The sequence below is a fragment of the Hibiscus syriacus genome, unplaced genomic scaffold (genome assembly GCF_006381635.1).
Source record: "Hibiscus syriacus cultivar Baekdansim isolate YM2019G1 unplaced genomic scaffold, ASM638163v2 tig00014862_pilon, whole genome shotgun sequence".
Taxonomy (NCBI): domain Eukaryota; kingdom Viridiplantae; phylum Streptophyta; class Magnoliopsida; order Malvales; family Malvaceae; genus Hibiscus; species Hibiscus syriacus.
In genome coordinates this window covers 924066-944811 of record NW_024062338.1, presented here as the reverse complement: position 1 = coordinate 944811, position 20746 = coordinate 924066, and the positions used below count along the sequence as shown (strand labels likewise).

Sequence of the window (20746 nt, the reverse complement as noted above, 5' to 3'; positions counted from 1 at the left end):
AACCATTGAAGAAAGGGAAGTATCTTTTCCAAGAGAGTACAACTATGTCAAAGATGGTGAAATTATAGGTGATCCATCAAAAGGGGTAACTACTCGATCTTCTCTTAGAAATATCTGTAATTATGTTGCATTTATTTCATGCATAGAGCCTAAGAACATCAAAGAAGCATTAAAAGATGAACATTGGATTATGGCTATGCAAGAAGAATTAAATCAATTTGAGAGAAGTAAAGTATGAACATTAGTTGAAAGGCCTAGTAATAAATCTACTGTAGGTACTAGATGGGTTTTTAGAAATAAACTTGATGAAGTGGTAATATAGTGAGAAACAAGGCTAGACTTGTTGCTCAAGGGTATACTCAAGAAGAGGGCATAGACTATGATGAAAACATACGCTCCCGTAGCTAGGATGGAAGCAATTAGAATGTTATTAGCATTTGCATGTTTTCATGAATTTAAATTATATCAAATGGATGTTAAAAGTGCATTTTTAAATGGTTTTATAAAAAAAGAAGTGTATGTGGAACAACCTCCAGGTTTTGAAGATTCAATTTTTCCGAATTATGTTTTTAAATTGACAAAAGCTCTTTATGGTTTAAAACAAGCTCCTAGAGCTTGGTATGAAAGATTGTCAAACTTTTTAATTGAAAAAAGGTTTTCAAAAGGAAAGGTTGACACTACATTATTTTTAGCATAAAGGTAAAGATTTATTAGTAGTACAAATTTATGTTGATGATATAATATTTGGTTCTACTAATGATGTTCTTGCCAAGAATTTCTAAGCTAATGCAAAGTGAGTTCGAGATGAGCAGGATGGGGGAACTCTCATATTTTTGGGGCTCCAAATCAAGCAAAGAAAGATGGCATCTTCATCAATCAAGCTAAGTACGTCAAAGATATGCTCAAGAAATTTAGACTGGAAAATGGGAAACCTCATAACACTCCAATGAGCTCTTCAACAAAGCTTGACTTAGATGAAGGAGGTAAATGTGTAGATGTTAAATTATATAGGTCAATGATTGGCTCTTTGCTTTATCTAACTGCAAGTAGACCGGACATTATGTTTAGTGTTTGCTTATGTGCTAGATTTCAATCATGTCCTAAGGAATCACATTTACTAGCTGTTAAGAGAATCTTTAGATACCTTAAGGACACTCCTAGTTTAGGACTTGGTATCCTAGAGACTCTAGCTTTAGCTTGCATGCCTTTTCTGATGTGGATTATGGAGGATGTAAATTAGATAGGAAAAGCACCTCCGGTACTTGTCAATTCCTTGGAAATATGTTGATTTCTTGGTTTTCAAAGAAACAAAATTGTGTTGCATTATCTACCACTGAAGCGGAATACATTTCAGCCGGTAGTTGCTGTGCACAAGTTTTATGGATGAAACAACTACTTTTTGATTATGGAATTGAAGTAGGTACCATTCCTATCAAGTGTGACAATACTAGTGCTATTTGTCTCACTAAAAATCCCATCCACACTCTAGAACTAAGCACATTGAAATAAGACATCACTTCATTAGAGACCATGTCACTAAGGAAGATGTAGTTCTCGAATTTGTTGATACTTTGCACCAATTAGCGGATATCTTTACAAAACCCTTAGACAAGGAAAGATTTTGGACACTTAGGAGAGAATTAGGTTTGACCAACCTATCTTCACTTAGTGTTTAAAATAATTTTAGCACTTTAATAAATCTTAAAAATGCTTATAATAATAATTTTTGATTGCATCTTGCTATTAGTTAGGGGGAGTTGTGATTCTTAGTGAAAATTAATTTTATGCTCAAAAATCGATTAAAGATTAATTTAATTGTTTGAACATAATTAATTTTTGATATATGAGTTGCCAATACCACTAGAAAAGATTAATTTAGCATTTTATGCTTAAAAAAATCGGATTTTAGCATTTTGGTGCAGAGGGAATCGATCCCCCCTTGAGGGAACCGATTCCCCCTTTGAAGGGGAACCGATTCCCCCCACAGGGGATTCGATACCCCCCTGGGGTTCTGTTAAAATCGGGCAGAACACCCCCAAAACCCTCTTCTCTCCCTCTCTTCCGCCGTTCTTCACCTCCTACACCCTCATATCTCCATTCTTGCCTCAAATCATCGATATTAATCGGAATTCGCTTCAAATATTATCTTCTAAACCTGTTGGAATCATTAAAATCGTGCAAACAACATCTAAATCCCCTCAATCTTCATCTTTCAAGGTAAATTTTTCTAAACTCTCTATTTCATTGTTTTTGAACATAGGATTAGTTTCAATTAGTTCTAGGTTGAAATAGTGATCGGGCATTGCTTATTTAGGGATTAGAAACTAGATGTTACAACTAATTCATCAAAAACACAAGAATTTTTCAAAATTTTTAAATTTTCGAATAAAAAAAATTATTTTTCAAATTATTGTGTTTTGATTAATGTTGTTGTTATGAAAAACTATACATATATTGTTTCTCAAAACCATATTTTCAAAAGTTTTTCAAAACTTTGCCCATTAGGATTGATTTAGAGAATCTTGAAATATTGAGGACTCATTTGAGTTTTGGGATTAATTGAATTGCATACATTTGTTTTAAAATTGCAGGTTATTCTATCTATTCCGATTTCCTTCACCATGTCAAATCCTAAACGTCCTAGGTCTTCATCTAGTCGTTCTAGTCGTCAACCAAATCCTCCTCCTATCCTCAAAATCCTATTCCAAATCTTGATCCTAACTTGACTATCCAAAATTCTTTTTTCAATCAACCGGGTCCTAAAGATTATCGTTATTGGTTTTACCAATATTTTGACTCGTATAAGATCAGGGAAGAACATATCCCATCTCTTCAAACTATGGTTGACATTAACTTTAAATATCTCCCTATCTTGCACGAATGGAAATTTGATAAACTTTTCGAACTTGAACCCATTGTCTATCATCAACTTGTTCGTATCTTCTACTCTAATGCCGTTTGTATCAAAAATCGTGACAAAACCAAAACCATAGGAGTGCGTTCCTACCTCCTAGGTCAATATTTCCATCTTGATCCGGATTACATAGCCAATGCCTTAGGCTTGGACAATGAAGGTTTATCAAACGAAAAACAAGTTTTAGGTTCACGATATAAACGGAATGATAGTGCAAGTGTTTTAGATCTCCATGAGCGTTTCCTTCATCTCATGATCACTCGGTGGTTTCGACCATCCGGGGGTCGATATTCAACTCTTAGAGATTTAGATCTTTGGTGGTTGCACTGTTTTGAAAACAATATAAAAATAAACCTCTCTGAGATTATCTTTGCTGAAATTGTTGAAACCGTTAACCTAGTGCCAAATAAGAAACTCTGTTCTTCACTAGTTTACGGTTGTATTCTTAGTAATCTCTTTTCTAAAGCTGAACTCTGAGTTGGTCTAGATGCCTTATTTCCTCTTAAGAAACAAATCAATCTTCTTTCTTTAACAAGAGCGGGATGGGTCAAAAATAAGGAAATCGGTGCATAGGTTCGATCTTCTACTCATGGAGCTAGTTCTTCACAAGCTCCACCCGAAGCTGACGAAGATCCCGAGTTTGAACAATTAATGAGGGATATGATGAAGCTGAAGAAGAACCTGAACAACCGAGGAGCACGCACAACAATCGACTCAAATGCCTCCATATTTTCAATCCTTTATGGAGACATTTGATTTCCGTTATGCTACAATGGATTCGCGCTTTTCCTCTATAGAGTCTCATTTATCCACAATGGGAGCTCAACAATTAGAGATTCTTCAGGAGATGCGTGCAAACAATGAAGCAACCAATGCTCGTATTAATGAACTAACTCATGAAATGGCTGCTATGCGAGCCCGTTTTCCACCTACCGATCCGGATGCTTGATTTTGTGTTTAGCTTTACAACTTTGAACAAAATGAATATTGTTTCAACTTTTTGGATATTTTGGATTGTTTGATTTTGTGGATTGTTGGATTTTGGATTTATGAATAGTGTGAACTTATATGTTTTATTCATTTTACATCATCATTAGCAATATGACCAATTTTTCCATATCACATTATTTATGAATATTGATTTATGAAACTAATGGCTAACTCTCTTTTGATTGTGATCTTAGCAGCTTAAGCTTATAATTAATAAATCAATTGGCTAAATGATTCAAAACCTTGTTTTACAATGTCTTTTGATTTAAAAAAAGGGGGAGAAGAATAAGTGTTAAATGTTTTACTTGATAAATTGAAGAAGTGTTAAAGTAAGGGGGAGTAATTTCAAAACTTGATTTCAAAAATCTTAAAATTACTAAAATGTTTTGTTATATCAAAAAGGGAGAGATTGTTGAAACATTTTGATATTTCGATATAACAAATTAAGTTAAATGGATTTTAAGATTTTCCAAATGATTTTCTAAGTATATTCGATATAACTATTCGAATATCAAAACATTACTCCAAATATTTCAAAAATCATTTTTAATCCTTACTTAAGTGTAAAATAAAGTTTTAATCATAAAACAATTTCAAAATAATTTTACAAAGTATTTCGAACCAATTCAAAGCCAAAAATTCCAGATTGCTCAAAGGGAACCGATTCCCCCCATAGGAGGAACCGATTCCCCCCTGAATGGTTTGGCTCCGAGATTTCCAGAATGCTCGGAGGGAACCGATCCCCCCCCAAGGGGGTACCGATTCCCCCCTTGTACAACGGTCGAAATATTTGAATTTTACACTTAGGAACCGATTCCCTTCAAGGGGGAACCGATTCCCCCCACACACCAAGCTGTTTTATTAAATGTTTTCACACTAAAACGGCTATAATATCTTCTCTAATCATCCCCAACGTTCAGAAGTGATCCAAGGTGTATTTAAGCAAGCTTAGAAGCCATTGATCAATAACAAGAAGCATCAAGCAACTAGAATCAAGAGAGAATCAAAGAGAAAGCATCAAACCTCAAGTTTGACCATTTCAAGCCTATTTTCATTCAATATTCATTTTGCTTTCAATAACACTTTTTGTGCTCAATTGTATTCATCTTTGAGTGTTCTTTTCTTTATTCTAGAATTGTGCAAACATCTTACCTTGTGAGGTTTTCTTGTAAGTTTGCAAATTTGTAATCTTCTCTTTGAGAAAAGAGTGTTCTCAAGAGTTGGGGTATACTCTTGAGGGAATTGTAAGGTTATCTCTTTGGCCTCAAAAGAAAGAACAAATTAGTGAATTTGTTGGAAAATCCTTAGTGTGGATAGCTAAGGTAGTGGACGTAGACTTTGTTTGAGAAAGTCGAACCACTGTAAATCGCTGTGCAATTACTTTCAATTTTCTGCAAAAGCTTCCACAAAATTTTTATTGCCAATTCACCCCCCTCCTGGCCAATTTCGTCATTCGATTAACTCAACAGACATTCATTCATTTAGTATCATGTTAAAGCATGGATGAATTATGCATGAGATCACTATAACATTAATACATATATATAGGTATGCATGTGCATGAATATGAAATCATAAGTTCAACTATAAGAGATAGACTCATTGCAAGTCTTATCTCGATACAATTCCATCTAGGATATGTACTCACCTTAGCCTTGCTTGCTTTGACTTGATCCTAATTCTTTGATTGTTTCGGAACAGGATTACGCTATAAATCTACATAATAATACATTGATACATATCAGTATACTAATTGATATATTCTAATCTATCACTTCTTAGACTAAAAGAAATGCTACTTTCATCTCTTAATTAAGGTAGGTATCGGTACACTCTACAGTGTATCGATGCATCCCTTAACGTGTAATACCCCAAAAATTTAGACAATGATCAAAATGAAAATTTTGAAAGTTTGATGCTCAAAGTCAAATTAATTTATATTTAGATTACGGATGTCTCTCGTATTTCGAAAACCATTTTCATTTCAAAACTCGATTTAGAATTTTAATTCCTTAATTGGTAATTGATATTTTAAAAATATCATATCATATAATTTATATTACGTTATAAACAAATTTAATTTAAAAGATTTTTTTTCTTTGCGTTTTGGGCGCAAAAATCTTTTTCCAAAGTGATACCTTAAGAAAAACTTTATCACCTTCATAAAACTCAATCTCTTTTCAATTCAAATCTACATAAGACTTTTTCCATCAAATATCATCTTGAGATTTTCTTTACTTTATCCTCAACCTATTTCAATAAAATTGGGCCAACAAGATTTCGATCTTTTAACTCGAACTTTCGGTATTTTCTCCCATATAAAGCTTCATACTGAGTCATATTATTACTCAATTGATAACTGTCATTGTAGAAAAATTCTACTAAAATCAAATACTTTTCTTTTCTCTGATTCCTTGGAATCAATCACACATGCAATCAGCATATCTTCTAATATCTGTGTAGTACTTTTTTTAACTTACCATATGTCTATGGATGAAAGATCGTACTGAAATTAAATCAAGTATCCAAAACTTTATGCAAATATTTCCAAAATCTTATAGTGAACCTTGGATCCATGTCTGATATAATTGACATTAATATTCCATGTAGCTGAACTATCTCTTTGATATTATAACTCTGTATATTTATCCAATGCATAGTCCATTTGCATCGAAATGAAATGTGTCGATTTAATTAACCGATCACTATCACCCAAATGGAATCCTTTTTATTTAATGTCCAAGGTAACCCTGTAACAAAATCCATAGTGACTCTTTTACCACTTCCACTCTGGAATAGAAATCAGTTGTAACAATTCCGAAATCAATTGATTCTCAGATTTTACTTGTTGACATGTCAAACATGTAACAACAACTCAATAATGTTTCTTTTCATACATGGCCACCAAAATGACTCTTTACATCCTGATACATTTTGTTCTCACTTGTATGCATAGTTAGTGGATAATAATGTGTCTGAGAAAGAATATCTTTCTTCAATTCATCATTATGTTGAATACGTGTTCTTCCTCGATAATCAGACATCCATCTAATTTGATTTCAACGTCTTTAGTCTCATTTTTTTCCACTAGTGAAATCTTTTCCAAGCATCTGCTATCTTTCTTTTGTAGCTCTATTATCCAATATAAAAACATCAACTTTATTTTTTTTATTCAACCATTAGTGCGTCATTTCTTTCAACAATAGTCGCACATCCATAGCTCTCAAAGCTGCAAAAGTTTTCCGACTAAGTGCATTTGCTACAACATTTGTCTTACCTGAATGATAATCAATGTTCAAATCATAGTCCTTTAAAAGTTCTATCCATCTTCGTTGTCTCAAATTGAGCTCTTTTTGAGTCAACCAATATTTCAAACTCCTATGATCCATTTAGATGTGGCATTTCTCACCATACAAATAATGACGCCAAATCTTTAGAGCAAATACAACCGTTGCTAACTCAAGATCATAAGTAGGATAATTCCTCTCATGCATCTTTAATTGTCGAAAAACATAGGCTACCACCTTACTTTCTTGCATAAGTACACAACCCAAACCATTATGGGATGTATCACTATACACCACATACTCTTTGTCCGATTTCGGTTGTACCAACACTAGTGCTTCCGCTAAAAATATTCTTTAAAGCTTTAAAACTCTCTTGACATTTATCAGTCCAAGCAAATGAAACATCCTTTCTCAAGAGCTTGGTCAAAGGAGAAGCAACCATCAAAAGTTTTTCACAATCCTTCGATAATAACCAACAAGTTCCAAAAACTTTGGACCTTTGAACATTCTTTGGAGGTTTCCACTCCAATATTACTTGAACTTTATTTGGATCAACTCTTATGCCTTATGCCGAGACAACATAACCAAGAAAAGCAACTTCTGTTAGCCAAAACTCACACTTTGACATTTTGGCATATAACTTTTTACCCTTAATTATCTCAACACAATACGAAGATGAACATAATGTTCTATCTTTGTATTTGAGTATACCTAAATGTCATCAATACAAACCACCTCAAATTAATCCAAGTAAAATTTAAATACTCGATTCATCAAAATGCATGAATGCTGCTAGAACATTTTTCAAACCAAACGGCATTACTACAAACTTGTAGTGTCTATACCGTTTTCTGAAAACTATCTTTGGAACATCTTCCTCTTTAATATTTAACTCGTAATATCCCATTCGAATATAAACTTTCAAAAAACATTGTTGCTCCTTTTAAGCTGATAAAACAAATCATCAATCCTCAAAATAGGATATTTATTCTTGATAGTTACTCTATTTAACTATCGAATTTATGCATAACCACACATATCCATTTTTTATATAAATAACACCAGTTCACCCCAATGTGAACTACTCGGTCTAAAACATCCTTAATCTCTTTATATTTAACTCGTAATATCCCATTCGAATATAAACTTTCAAAAAACATTGTTGCTCCTTTTAAGCTGATAAAACAAATCATCAATCCTCAAAATAGGATATTTATTCTTGATAGTTACTCTATTTAACTATCGATAATTTATGCATAACCACACATATCCATTTTTTTATATAAATAACACCAGTTCACCCCAATGTGAACTACTCGGTCTAAAACATCCTTAATCTATCAATTCTTGCAATTGGTTCTTAATTCTCTTAACTCAATCGCAACCATTCGATATGAACTCATAGATACAAGATCAATGCCTAGATAACCATTAATATTGAATTTCACCTCTCAATCTGGAGGTAACCGAATAATTAATTCTAAAAATACATAAGAAAATTTCCAAGTTATGGAAATACCATATTATCTTGCTTCAGATACTTGAGTATCTATCACCTTAGCTAGAAAAGCTATGCATCCTTTTTACATCATCTTAATCATAACCATTGTTAATATCACGTTAGTGATATTTCACTTTTTCATCAATCATTAAAATTCTTAACTTCTCTTTTTTTCTAAATTAATCGCTTCTTGTGACCATTAACCCAACCTTAATGCAAAGACAACCAACTCATGATCAAAATGATCTAAAACTCGTTAATGATAATCCCGTAGGATTCATGCTCCTGAATCTTTATCGAACATTCTAGTGGCATGTATACACTTTTTAACTCAAAACAACCTCGGTTTAGTCCTAGAATCGGCTAAACCTGTAGCTCTGATGCTAATAAATGTAACACCCAGAATCCGTATAATTATACCTATACAGATTACGGATGCCTCTCGTATTTCGAAAACCATTTTCATTTCAAAACTCGATTTAGAATTTTAATTCCTTAATTGGTAATTGATATTGTAAAAATATCATATCATATAATTTATATTATGTTATAAACAAATTTAATTTAAAAGATTTTTTATGAATAGTGAACAATACCCGCGAACAGTGTACAGTAGCGATGAACAGTAGGGGAATCGGTTCCCTGTTGGTGGGAATCGATACCCCAAAATCATTCTAGAAAATTTTGGTTAAAACTGTGGTTACTTCCGAAAATACATATAAGTTCATAAAAATTAACCTTTCATCACTATAAAAATTTCCAAAATTTATTCAACAAATAAATTGAACATTTTCAAATTACATTCCACTATCTAAAATTAAATTCCATCGTAGGGTGTATTACTGATATTGAAATTTACCTCTCGATGCTTGATGTCACTTTGAACTCTTTAATCCACTACTGGCTTTTTACCTACGCGTGAAAATCATCACACGCTAAGTATATACTTAGTGAGGCAATTAAAACATTTAACAGTGCAATACAATTCATGCATGATTTTCAATATCAAAAATCAAATTTCCATAAAATCATTTTACTAACATATCCAATATTTACCATGATCAAAATATAAAATCTCTTACCATTTATCCCATAAGCTCGTAAGCTTATTTTACCAAAATACTTACATTTAAATTCCATAAGTTCGTAAGCTTATTTTTCCAATATACTTGCCATTATTCCGTAAGCTCATAAGCTTATTTGCATGGTTACCATTTATTAACCAATAAAACATAATCCATAGCCAGTAGCCCAATATTAAACCTTAAGGGCCCTGGGTATTCGAGTAATATTTGCACCGTAGTGCTACACATAAAGTCGTGCCCACCATATACACCGAAGTGTATTACACATAGGGTCGTGCCCACCATATACACCGAAGTGTATTACACATAAGGTCGTGCCCACCATAAACACCGAAGTGTATTATAAACCTACAACTGCTATACTCTATGACATGCCAACTATACCCTATCCCTCAATGACTTATTTGGGCATATAATCTACTTTATTCGATCCATCCATGACAAAGTATATTATCAAATTTAACATTGGGCAGTTCATACCCGAAAACATTCATGGTAAAATATCACATTTTTCATGATCAATGCATTTTAATTTCATACTCTAACATATCAATGTCAATTTATACAAAATGATATAAAATCATGCCGATATAAACAAGGTCGACTTATCGCAAGTCTTCCTTATGATGTATAAACCATCCATGTATAATTTCATGCATGCATTGCACTCACCTTGACACTTTATAATTTTTCAAATATTTGTGCCTCACTATTGTCCACAATAAATCTTTCCTTTTTATACTTGAATCGCTTTGAACACCAAGTAAATCATGATCTGTACTATTTATGGCAAATTTTCAAAATTGATCAACATAATATGTTTTGCAGAATCTGCTGTCCAAATTTTCTGACCATTCCTTGGTTAAAAATTCATATCTTTTTGTATAGACCTTGAAATTGATCCACACTTGTTTTAAACGAAACTAGATCGATATATGAACACAAATATATAAAAATAACCTCGAAATTATTTTTATATAATTTCTTATGAATTTTCAAACCTACTGCTAGATTTAAAAATTTAAACTATTTTCTTTAACTTCATTCTTAGGTTCTTCATCATTTCTTACAACCAATTCTTTAAAATCACTTAACTCTTCAAAACCCATAAAACACAATAATCAACATCCTCTTCATCAACTCAAGATGAACTTGAACATGAACCCTAGTAATATTCATGTCAAAACGTAGAGAATTGAACGTAGAATATTTTTCCTAATCACACCTAAGTGTAATTCTCAACAAGATTGCTTCAAAATTCAAAACAAGAATACCTACCTTGCAAGCTTGGGGGTGTCGGTCTTGGATGAAGAAGAAGCTGAAATTGCTCTTCCATGATTGATATTTTATGATATAATAGATCTAACACATGGCAATATATATTATGATGGCATTTTTTTTATTCAATCCAATAGGAATTTCCATTTTTGCCATTAATGAATCTCTATAATCACCATAAAACCAAGCCATCTAATCCTTATCATATTACAAAGTCAAATATAAATTAAATTGACTTTGACCATCAAACTTTCAAAATTTTTTTTGATCATTGTCTAAATTTTTGGGGTATTACATAACGTGTGTATCGATGCACTGCCTATGCATCGGTACACAAATTATATTCGATGTTTTCATCTTAAGGGAGTGTATCGATACACTCCCTATGTATCGATGCACTTATTGTATTCGATCTTTTTATTTCATTTGAGAGTGTATCGGTACCCATTGAATGTGTACCGATGCACACAACCCATAAATTACATTTTGAGCACGAAAATCACTTCATTTTCAGCTCAACACTTCATATTCTACCTCATTTTATATTCCTAACTTTCATACACACACTTACACCCATTTCTACTCAATAATCACTTCTTTAACTCAAAATCATATCCTTTATATGGCATTCAAGAATCATACTCAAATATCAACATGTTCTAAATCTAATTCTAACACTTCATATTCCTTATTTAGATTGATGACAAGTCAAATCCAACTTCCAATTCTAATTATGAACTTTATTTCAAAATTTCATTCAAAACTCCTAATCTTTAATCTCTCGTAACTCCATCATCTTTTTATTTTAAGATAACTTAAGCTTTCCCTAAGCTCAGTTATCATCTAATGATCATAACCCAAACTTAAAATCAACAATTAATTAACTAACAAAAAAACTCACCTTTGCTCTGGCTCACGTTGAGGAGAAAGAAGAAAGATGAAGAGAACTCTGGAACTCACTTGATTTCCTCCTCCATTCCACGTGGTTAATATATAACCAAACTTAATTATTTTCCTTGCAAATGACCATTTTATCCTTCTATTCCTCATTCTTTTCAATTTGATCCTACACCACATTTTTCATATAAGTCCTTGAACTATTCAATTATTCTACTTTAATCACCAAATTTCGTAACTTTACAATTTAGTCACTAACCCGATATTGAAGATATTACATTTATACCTTGCCAACCACAACTGATGTCACTGATGTCGCCTAACTTTTTGACCGATGTCGTCCTTATCGTTACTTGTGTCGTCGAGTCTCGTGGAGTCGTGAAAATGTCATGATTTTTATTATATTTGTCGGATTTAAATCGCGATTGGAGTTCATCGGTGATTGTTCGTTGTGTGGATGGTCATCAGGTGGAGGCGCAGTCTAGAGTAAGTTCAGTTGATGGTAACGACGATGGTAAAAGGGTGATGGACGACGTGGATATAAGGATTAGATTTAAGATTTCAAAGTTTGTGTTTGTGTTTTTTTAAGATTTTCAAAAATTTTAAGCTTTTCTAAAAATAAAATTTTAAGTTTTATTAATAAAATTCTCAAAATTATCTAAAAGTGACACGTGATAATTAACGATGAAATTTAACGTCCGTTATGAATCAAACACCTAAAATAATAACATTTATAACATTAAATATCTAAATTGATTAAAAAAATTAAGCAACACTTTGAAAAGAAGGTATAATTGAAAAACTTATTTTCATGTCAAACCATTAAAGAACTTCCCCTACAAACATTATTCTCGGTCCTGTCCACCCAATCAAATCCAATCGTTTTTAACACGCGCGGCTAGTTTTGAGTGGGCAACGTGACAGCTCTTATCACCATTTGCCAAAAAAAACTGTGGGTGTACCAGGCTTTAGCAACCCTATCATAGCATCACGAGGCGTTAAAAAACCAACAGCTGATAATCACAAGGTGTACTAAAAATGAAGAAATAAGAATCTTCAAGGCTGAGCAAACCCATCCACAGCTGTCCGGTTATCCATTACCTATTTGGATCATTCGGATATTTTAATTTCTTTTCATCTTTATAAATTTTTTTTTCTGTTCACATTACTGACTTTTTCACTTAAATATTTATTTTTAAAATTATTTATTTATCAAAACAGTATTCTTCTATTAATTGAAAGTAGCACGTAGACTACATGTGTGTTTAATCTATATGTCTTATAAAATTATTTTAAATAAAATACACTTTTTAAAATAATAATATTTTATTGGAGTCATTAAGGCTTATATTATTTAAGTAATTACCGTCTTCAAAAGTTTACTCTGTTCCTCTCACTAAATTTTATCTCTTTTGATTTTAAAAATTATCATAATAAAAAATCAATAAATAATAATATTTATATATATTAGTTATCTTTATTTATCTCATTCTTTTATATATATCAAATTAAAATATGTTAAATTTATCAATAACTTTTTAGAAATAATTTTATTATTTCTCTCATTTTATATAATTAACACGTGGTTAAATTTATCTCATGAAATTATATGTTTAGTCAACATGAGACAAAAATTATGGGATAGATGGAGTTTTTAGGAAGACATTAAGTGACCTTAGTGATAAAAATGAAATATTATTCTCCCTAAAAATCATGGGTTCAAGTAGTTATGTTTGCAGGTTATGAGTGCGTTGTCAATTGATTAAAAAAATTTTGAACAAATACTACCATACTCTCCTATAAAAAAATTACTAAGAAAAATAACACACTTTTAGAAAATACACGTTTTGTAGGACACATCTTTGTACATATATAAGTTTTATATTTAATCACACAAAACAAGTGTATATTCAAAATATTATATTTAAATATTTAAAAATTTATATATAAATAATATATGTTTAAACACACTGTTTTAAATTCCAGAGATTCTAACTATTTCAGAAGACAACAACTATTTTTTACTATTATACTATCATTGGCTGATGAAGTTCAAGATCTATTTTTAACAATTCAAAATTAACAACTTTGACTATAAGGTTCTCAAATATCATATTATTTATATATAAATTATTTTAAATGTTTAAATATAACTTTTTAAATATATGCTTATTAAGTAATTTAAGACAAAATCTAAACATGCGTGTTATTATCGTTCAATTGACTCGCACTCTTACAAATACATATTAATATTATGTGCCCTACTTCTATTTGGAAAAAAAAATTCATATAATTTTTGAATATTTTGACTCATTATTAGATGGAAGGAGCGAGTAGCGACGGTTAATTCCACAATAACAAAGGGACTTTGGATTAGAAATTTAAAAAATTGAGATTTTTCTATGGAAAATTTGATATTTTAGGGAAATTTAGAAAATTGAGAGTTCTATTTTTAATTAAAAAAAATAAGAAATGAGATCACATATCATGTATTTATTAGATGATAAATTTTTTAATATAAGTTGACGATTTAACTTTAAAATAATAATAAAAGGAAATATTAATAGTTTATCCTAACTAAAAAATTATAAACATCGAAAAGGAAATATTAATAGTTTATCCTAACTAAAAAATTATAAACATCGATGTATCCAACTTATCAAATGGTTTCGAGGTAAAAGAGAATGTTATTCTCTCTAAAAATCATGAGTTTGAGCAATAAATCTACAAAATGTATGTTATCAATAGATACAAAATTTATGAGTATATACTATTTTATAATTATTTTCATACTATTTAAAAGAAATATAAACGATTAAAATAAAAAAAATAAAATATTTGAAAACTAAAAATATTAAAATTTGGGAACAGAAGTAAAATATTTCGGATCCAAAGTTGATTCGACCCGACCCAAATTGCAGAGAAAAAGTCGTATGGTTGCAAAGGAACCAGGTTTCATGTACTTCATTCATTCTACCAGAAAGCATAATCTTTGGTTTAAAGAAGTCCCTTCGTTCCGTGTACAAAAGCTCTTGATCAAACGATTCTCTGTCAAGAGAAAAGGAAAAAAAGAGAGGGAAATCGATTTATTTTTGTTTTAATTGGCGAAAAAATGCATTCGACTCATCTGCTTCTCGAGGAGCCAATCAGGATGGCTTCAATCTTGGAACCATCGAAGGCTGTAAGTTTTCACTTTCAATTTAAAGTCACTCTGTTTTTAGCTTTTGTTTTTGTGAGGAAGCTGATCGGATTCGAGTAGATTTGGATTTTGATTCGTTTGTGTTTTTATTTTCAGAGTTTTTTTCCTGCCATGACGAAGATAGTGGGAACTTTAGGTCCGAAATCTCGATCCGTGGAAGTTATTTCCGGTTGCCTGAAAGCTGGAATGTCTGGTACACTATTTCCTGCTTCAATGTTTATTATTATTACTGTATTATAATTGGAATTTGTTGCCTCCAACTTTAGTTTTACCGTTTTTTTTTTGTTTCTGGGCAGTGGCTAGGTTTGATTTCTCGTGGCATGACCCGGAGTATCATCAGGAAACTTTAGAAAATTTGAAGGCAGCTGTTAAGCTCACCAAGAAACTTTGTGCGGTATATTCTTCGTTTTTTGGTTTATTTTTGTTAGTTTTATAACTTTTGTTTGCTTCCTTGGATAAATCTCTGCCTTAATGTAAAATGTAAACTTTGTGCTCAGCAGGAAAAAGAAAATGCTTTCTCATGTTTTTCTTTTTAAAATGATTTTTTATTATTACTTTATTCGTGACATTTTTTTATGTGAATTGCTAGTAATATTGTGCCTTACTCCAGATGAAGGGAGTTGGGTGTTGCAGAATCTTGAGTGAGGCAAACAATGTGTTTTTTGTTTGTTACTGTGGTACAGATTGTGTCCTTTGATTGCTTTGATGCGGATCATGGAATTTAAGAAATAAGTGATTTTTTTCCAGGTTATGTTGGATACCGTAGGTGCTGAGATGCAGGTTGTTAATAAAAGCGAGAAAGCCATCTCACTTCAGGCAGATGCTATAGTTGTTTTGACACCGGATGCAGGGCAAGAGGCCTCTTCGGAATTATTGCCTATCAATTTTGATGGATTGTCAAAGGTACAAAGCTAGTCCGCTACGTCCCATTGCATTTTTTACATCCCATGTTATTTGCTCTGCAAAGGTATCTGCAAGCCTTGTTTTTGGTTATGAGGTTTTAAGCATTGTTTGCCTTGGATGTCTGATTCTTTTGCTTATTCAGTCTTTATAAACTGGTTTTCCTTAATTAGGGTTGGGAGGTATGAATTGGCCATTGCACAACGAATATGGGTTATTGATACAGGAATCTTAGCTTGCCAATTTTTTTCCCATTTCGCTCACAGTAATTCATACTTGCTGGTGGTTGTCCCGTTTCTTTGTGCAACCTTTATGATAAAGTCAACCGATCTGATTTTTGCAGGCAGTGAAGAAAGGAGACACTATTTTTATTGGTCAGTACCTGTTTACTGGGAGTGAAACTACATCTGTTTGGCTGGAGGTGAGTAAAGTCGAGCCAGCTATGAGTGCTTCTATCTCTCTGTATTTTTTTAAGATATTTTGCTGTTAGTTTACTTTTTGTAGTCTGATTAATTAGTGATTTGAACTTTATAATGAGAATTCTTATGCACCTATCATTGCCTAACATTTGTGACTGAAATTGTTCAGGTTAGTGAGGTAAAAGGAAACGATGTGGTTTGTGTAATAAAGAACTCTGCAACATTGGCTGGATCATTGTTCACTTTGCATGCTTCTCAAATTCATATTGATTTGCCTACCCTTACGGATCAAGACAAGGAGGTAAGTTTTCCCTTGATAAGTTTTAGATTGTTACCCTGTTTGTTACCTCTTCATAAGTTTTAGCTTGTTACCCTTACTGAGAAAGTAATCTCCCTTTTCTTAAGTTTTACCTTGTTACCCTGCTTTTTCCCATGGAGTTCCTTTTCTGAACTGGTAATACTTACTTCAGGTTATAAGTACATGGGGAGTTCAAAACAAAATTGATTTCCTCTCACTATCCTACACACGACATGCAGAAGATGTTCGCCAAGTAATATTTATCCTTATGATTCCCCCTCCCCTTTTAAAGTTTATGCATTTATCTGGTTGCATTCTCTTTGTAGGCTCGTGAGTTCCTTTCAAAGTTGGGTGACCTCTATCAGACACAAATATTTGCTAAGATTGAGAACACAGAGGTGCATTACCTGTATTTAAAGAGAGCAGCAAAATGCAGGTTTTTCTGGCACATGCTGCGAATTAGAATATGACACTAGTGTTTTTCATTTTTCAGGGATTAAACCATTTTGATGAGATTCTTCAAGAAGCAGATGGTATCATTCTTTCTCGTGGAAATTTGGGCATTGATCTCCCACCTGAGAAGGTTGGTTTTGTAACTTGAACCAGGGTTATTTTGCTGGTCTTAAAGTTTTTATTATAAAATATGTTAGTCATCTATAATAATACTAGAGATCCAATTTGCATTCGGCTATGAATATGTTTTTATTAGTTTTTCTGCAAATTTGGGTATGCATATGGTCTAATATGAAACACAGTCTGTTCCATAATGTATAGCCTTACTTTGTAAATTCTTATTAGTGGCCTTGGATTATTGGCCTAGTTTTAAATGTGTAAATTAGTTTGATACAGTGTATTGCCTAATGTTATTAGAGCTTGCTGTTAATTACTTCCCTTTCTTTTCAGGTGTTCTTATTTCAAAAGGCTGCCCTTTATAAGTGTAACATGGCTGGAAAGCCTGCAGTTGTTACTCGTGTTGTGGACAGTATGACTGACAACTTGAGGCCAACTCGTGCCGAGGCAACTGACGTTGCCAATGCTGTTCTTGATGGTATATTTTGATGCTTTATTGACTTTGGTCATTTATATATCTCTCAAATTATTTTATGTTTACATGCAATATATGATGAGATTCACTGATGTATGAAAAATTATTTTATTTTTTTCATTGAAGCTGGAATCTACACTGTTTCTAACAAATAAATAAATATTTTTCTATTATCCAGCGGTTACTGCCACCACCCAATACATGACTTAAAAACCTGTCTTTTAGTTATACCATTTTCTGATGTCTGTAGGAAGTGATGCTATTCTTCTTGGTGCCGAGACATTGCGTGGATTATACCCGGTTGAAACCATATCTACTGTTGGCAAAATTTGTTCCGAGGTAAATTCTCTTTTTGACTCGCAAAACACAATCATCTAGGCATTGTTTTTTCACTTCCTGGTAGTTGTTCGCGACTTGTGTAGCCATCTACACCTGGCTTATAAGAGGTAAAAACACCGCATTTTTTCTATTTTTCCCGTGGATGAGAAATGCGGACAAGTTACCACTTTTGGAACATGTTTTATCTTGGTAGTCTTTGATTGGTGATGACCTTTCTGCAGAAATTTGACTTTCTACCATATTAACCAGAACATATAATAATACAGTATCAAATTTTGGTTCAAAATTTAGATTATTTATTTTGTTGCACATTGAATTTGGTACCATCAACTGGCAGTGCTAGTCAATGGGATGGATCATTTAATGTTATGGTATTGTTAAAATAGCAAGTCATTAATATTTGTGTTCCATTTCTAAGCATTTTTGTCTGTGTTTTTATTTAATATAAATTTTACAGGCAGAGAAGGTATTCAACCAGGACATGTATTTTAAAAAGACGGTCAAATATGTTGGAGAGCCAATGACCCACTTGGAATCCATTGCTTCCTCTGCGGTATTTCTTATTTCCCTGTGCTGCTCGTCAAATTCATGTTTTTATCATTATACTAAACTAGCCTTTACCAACTTAAATGTTTGCTAAAACAATTGTGTATTTGCAAATGTGTGCTGATATGCTAAATTTCTTGTTTAGGTACGAGCAGCAATTAAGGTGAAGGCATCAGTTATTATATGCTTCACATCCTCAGGGAGGGCTGCAAGGTATACCATTGCTTCTTTTTTCTGATGAACTCTGTTCCCCTGTCAAAGTTGTATGTAGGGCAGTAGGGGTGTGCAAAAAACCAGTTAACTGATAAAACCTAATTGAACCAAGCCGATTTAATAAAGTAATTTTGTGTGATGGGTCTATTCGGTCGAAGGATTTGGTTTAGTTGGTCAATTTTGAATTTTCAAACCGAATAAACCAATATATTTTTTTAATTAAACTAAAAATAAATAAAATAAGAAAAGAAGCCCTAAAGGGGCAAATTAATCGCTTACATAAAATTAGCTTTGATGCTTTCTCTTAGTTTATTTTTTCCGCAAGACTGTTGAATACTACTTCCACTTAGGTTACCTAACAATATATGCTGTAGAACTGTGGAGTGTTAAATTAGTTTCTCATTCTATGTCTGCACTTGACTTTATTACGCTACAAAAGGTAATTTATCATTGAAATAAATGTATGTTTGTTACCAACTATCAGTTGGTCTAGCGTAATGAGGCGTTATATCCTTTAAACAAAGTCCAAGGTTTTAATCTCATCGTTGTGCATGGAGCAAGTTGGGTTAGGAGGGCTGCTCATATAATGGGCCTCTACAATACTCAATCCAGATTAGTCGGTATAATAGCTTATATATTGCATTGTAGACGCTAGAAGAAATCATCTTTGGTTATCATTTGAGATGCAATAGTTTATCAATTGCTTCCTCCTATATTTGGAAATGGAAATTTTCTATCACAATTTTTAATCAAGCAATTTCATGAAAAGATCAATATCAGAGGCAATTTTCCCCCTCTGTGAATGCGTACTCTTAATTTTATTAATTTCATTACTGTTACTAATATTCTACATTTTGTATTCCTTGATTCATTTATGTGGCATCTGAATTCCATGTATATACCAGATTGATTGCAAAGTACAGGCCAACAATGCCGGTTCTCTCAGTTGTCATCCCTCGCCTTAAAACAAATCAATTGAAGTGGAGCTTCAGTGGGGCCTTTGAGGTACGTCATTCATCCTGAATCCAGGATGTCCAAGTAACCACTTAAAAGTTGATTTTGTTTGTTTTATAATGCCTTGCAGTCATCATCTAAAAGAAGAATTTGTGGAATAATTCTGTCGCATGTTTTTATAGGTCGGAATAGTTCTATTTTTGGCTTTAGTTTGTGTTGCGGTTAATTTTTAGATCACTTCTTAGAAGGCTAAACTTTCGATATTTATTTTGGCTTGTACACTAATGTTCTTAATGGAACTCTCTTTTTGATGCCAATTCTTCAGGCAAGGCAGTCCCTCATTGTCAGAGGTCTTTTCCCTATGCTCGCTGATCCACGACATCCTGTAAGTACCGTATTCAAGACTGAAAGAAACTTCTATAACTATACATTTTAGATTGTACCTTAGAACTTATATCACTATGATTTGTTTCTGCAGGCGGAGTCCACAAGCGCATCAAACGAGTCAGTTTTGAGGGTTGCACTTGACTACGGGAAGGCTGCCGGAGTTATCAAGTCACATGATCGAGTTGTTGTTTGCCAGAAGGTTGGGGATGCTTCTGTTGTGAAAATTATCGAACTCGAAGATTAAACTACATCCTTTCGGTGAAAGGTATATTTCCAAAACTGATTTTTGGAAGGGATGGGGTTTTGGTGAAGGCTTGGATTTGAAATGTATTAGGAATGCATACACTTTTTACAATCTGGTAAAACTTATGAACATGAAAATATGGTCCATGATCCCATTGTGCTGAATAAAGATGATGGATCAATTTAAACACTGAAATGAATTGCAATGCATGATTTAAAGTTTTTATATTTAATTTCTCTTTCTTAGACTG

General features: G+C 32.5%; 1 protein-coding gene across 1 annotated transcript; it reads left to right on the top strand.

Moving 5' to 3' along the window:
• On the top strand, positions 1 to 20617 carry LOC120207540 (pyruvate kinase 1, cytosolic). The gene is made up of 17 exons (XM_039206989.1): positions 1 to 19; positions 15025 to 15133; positions 15248 to 15344; positions 15448 to 15545; positions 15899 to 16054; positions 16395 to 16472; positions 16640 to 16771; positions 16941 to 17021; positions 17095 to 17166; positions 17262 to 17351; positions 17672 to 17816; positions 18064 to 18152; positions 18610 to 18705; positions 18844 to 18911; positions 19817 to 19916; positions 20191 to 20250; positions 20344 to 20617. Exons 2-17 carry the CDS (start codon positions 15065 to 15067, stop codon positions 20494 to 20496), a joined length of 1584 nt encoding a protein of 527 aa, XP_039062920.1. The 5' UTR covers positions 1 to 19; positions 15025 to 15064; the 3' UTR covers positions 20497 to 20617.
• The last annotated feature ends 129 nt before the right edge of the window (positions 20618 to 20746 follow it).

What these genes read in the sequence shown, in the direction of transcription:
- LOC120207540 (XM_039206989.1), top strand. Translation starts at nt 15,065, where the DNA reads ATGCATTCGACTCATCTGCTTCTCGAGGAGCCAATCAGGATGGCTTCA. An exon ending in CCTGAAAGCTGGAATGTCTG is followed by an intron (nt 15,345 to 15,447) that starts GTACACTATTTC and finishes GTTTCTGGGCAG; the next exon opens with TGGCTAGGTTTGATTTCTCG. An exon ending in TTGGCAAAATTTGTTCCGAG is followed by an intron (nt 18,153 to 18,609) that starts GTAAATTCTCTT and finishes TAAATTTTACAG; the next exon opens with GCAGAGAAGGTATTCAACCA.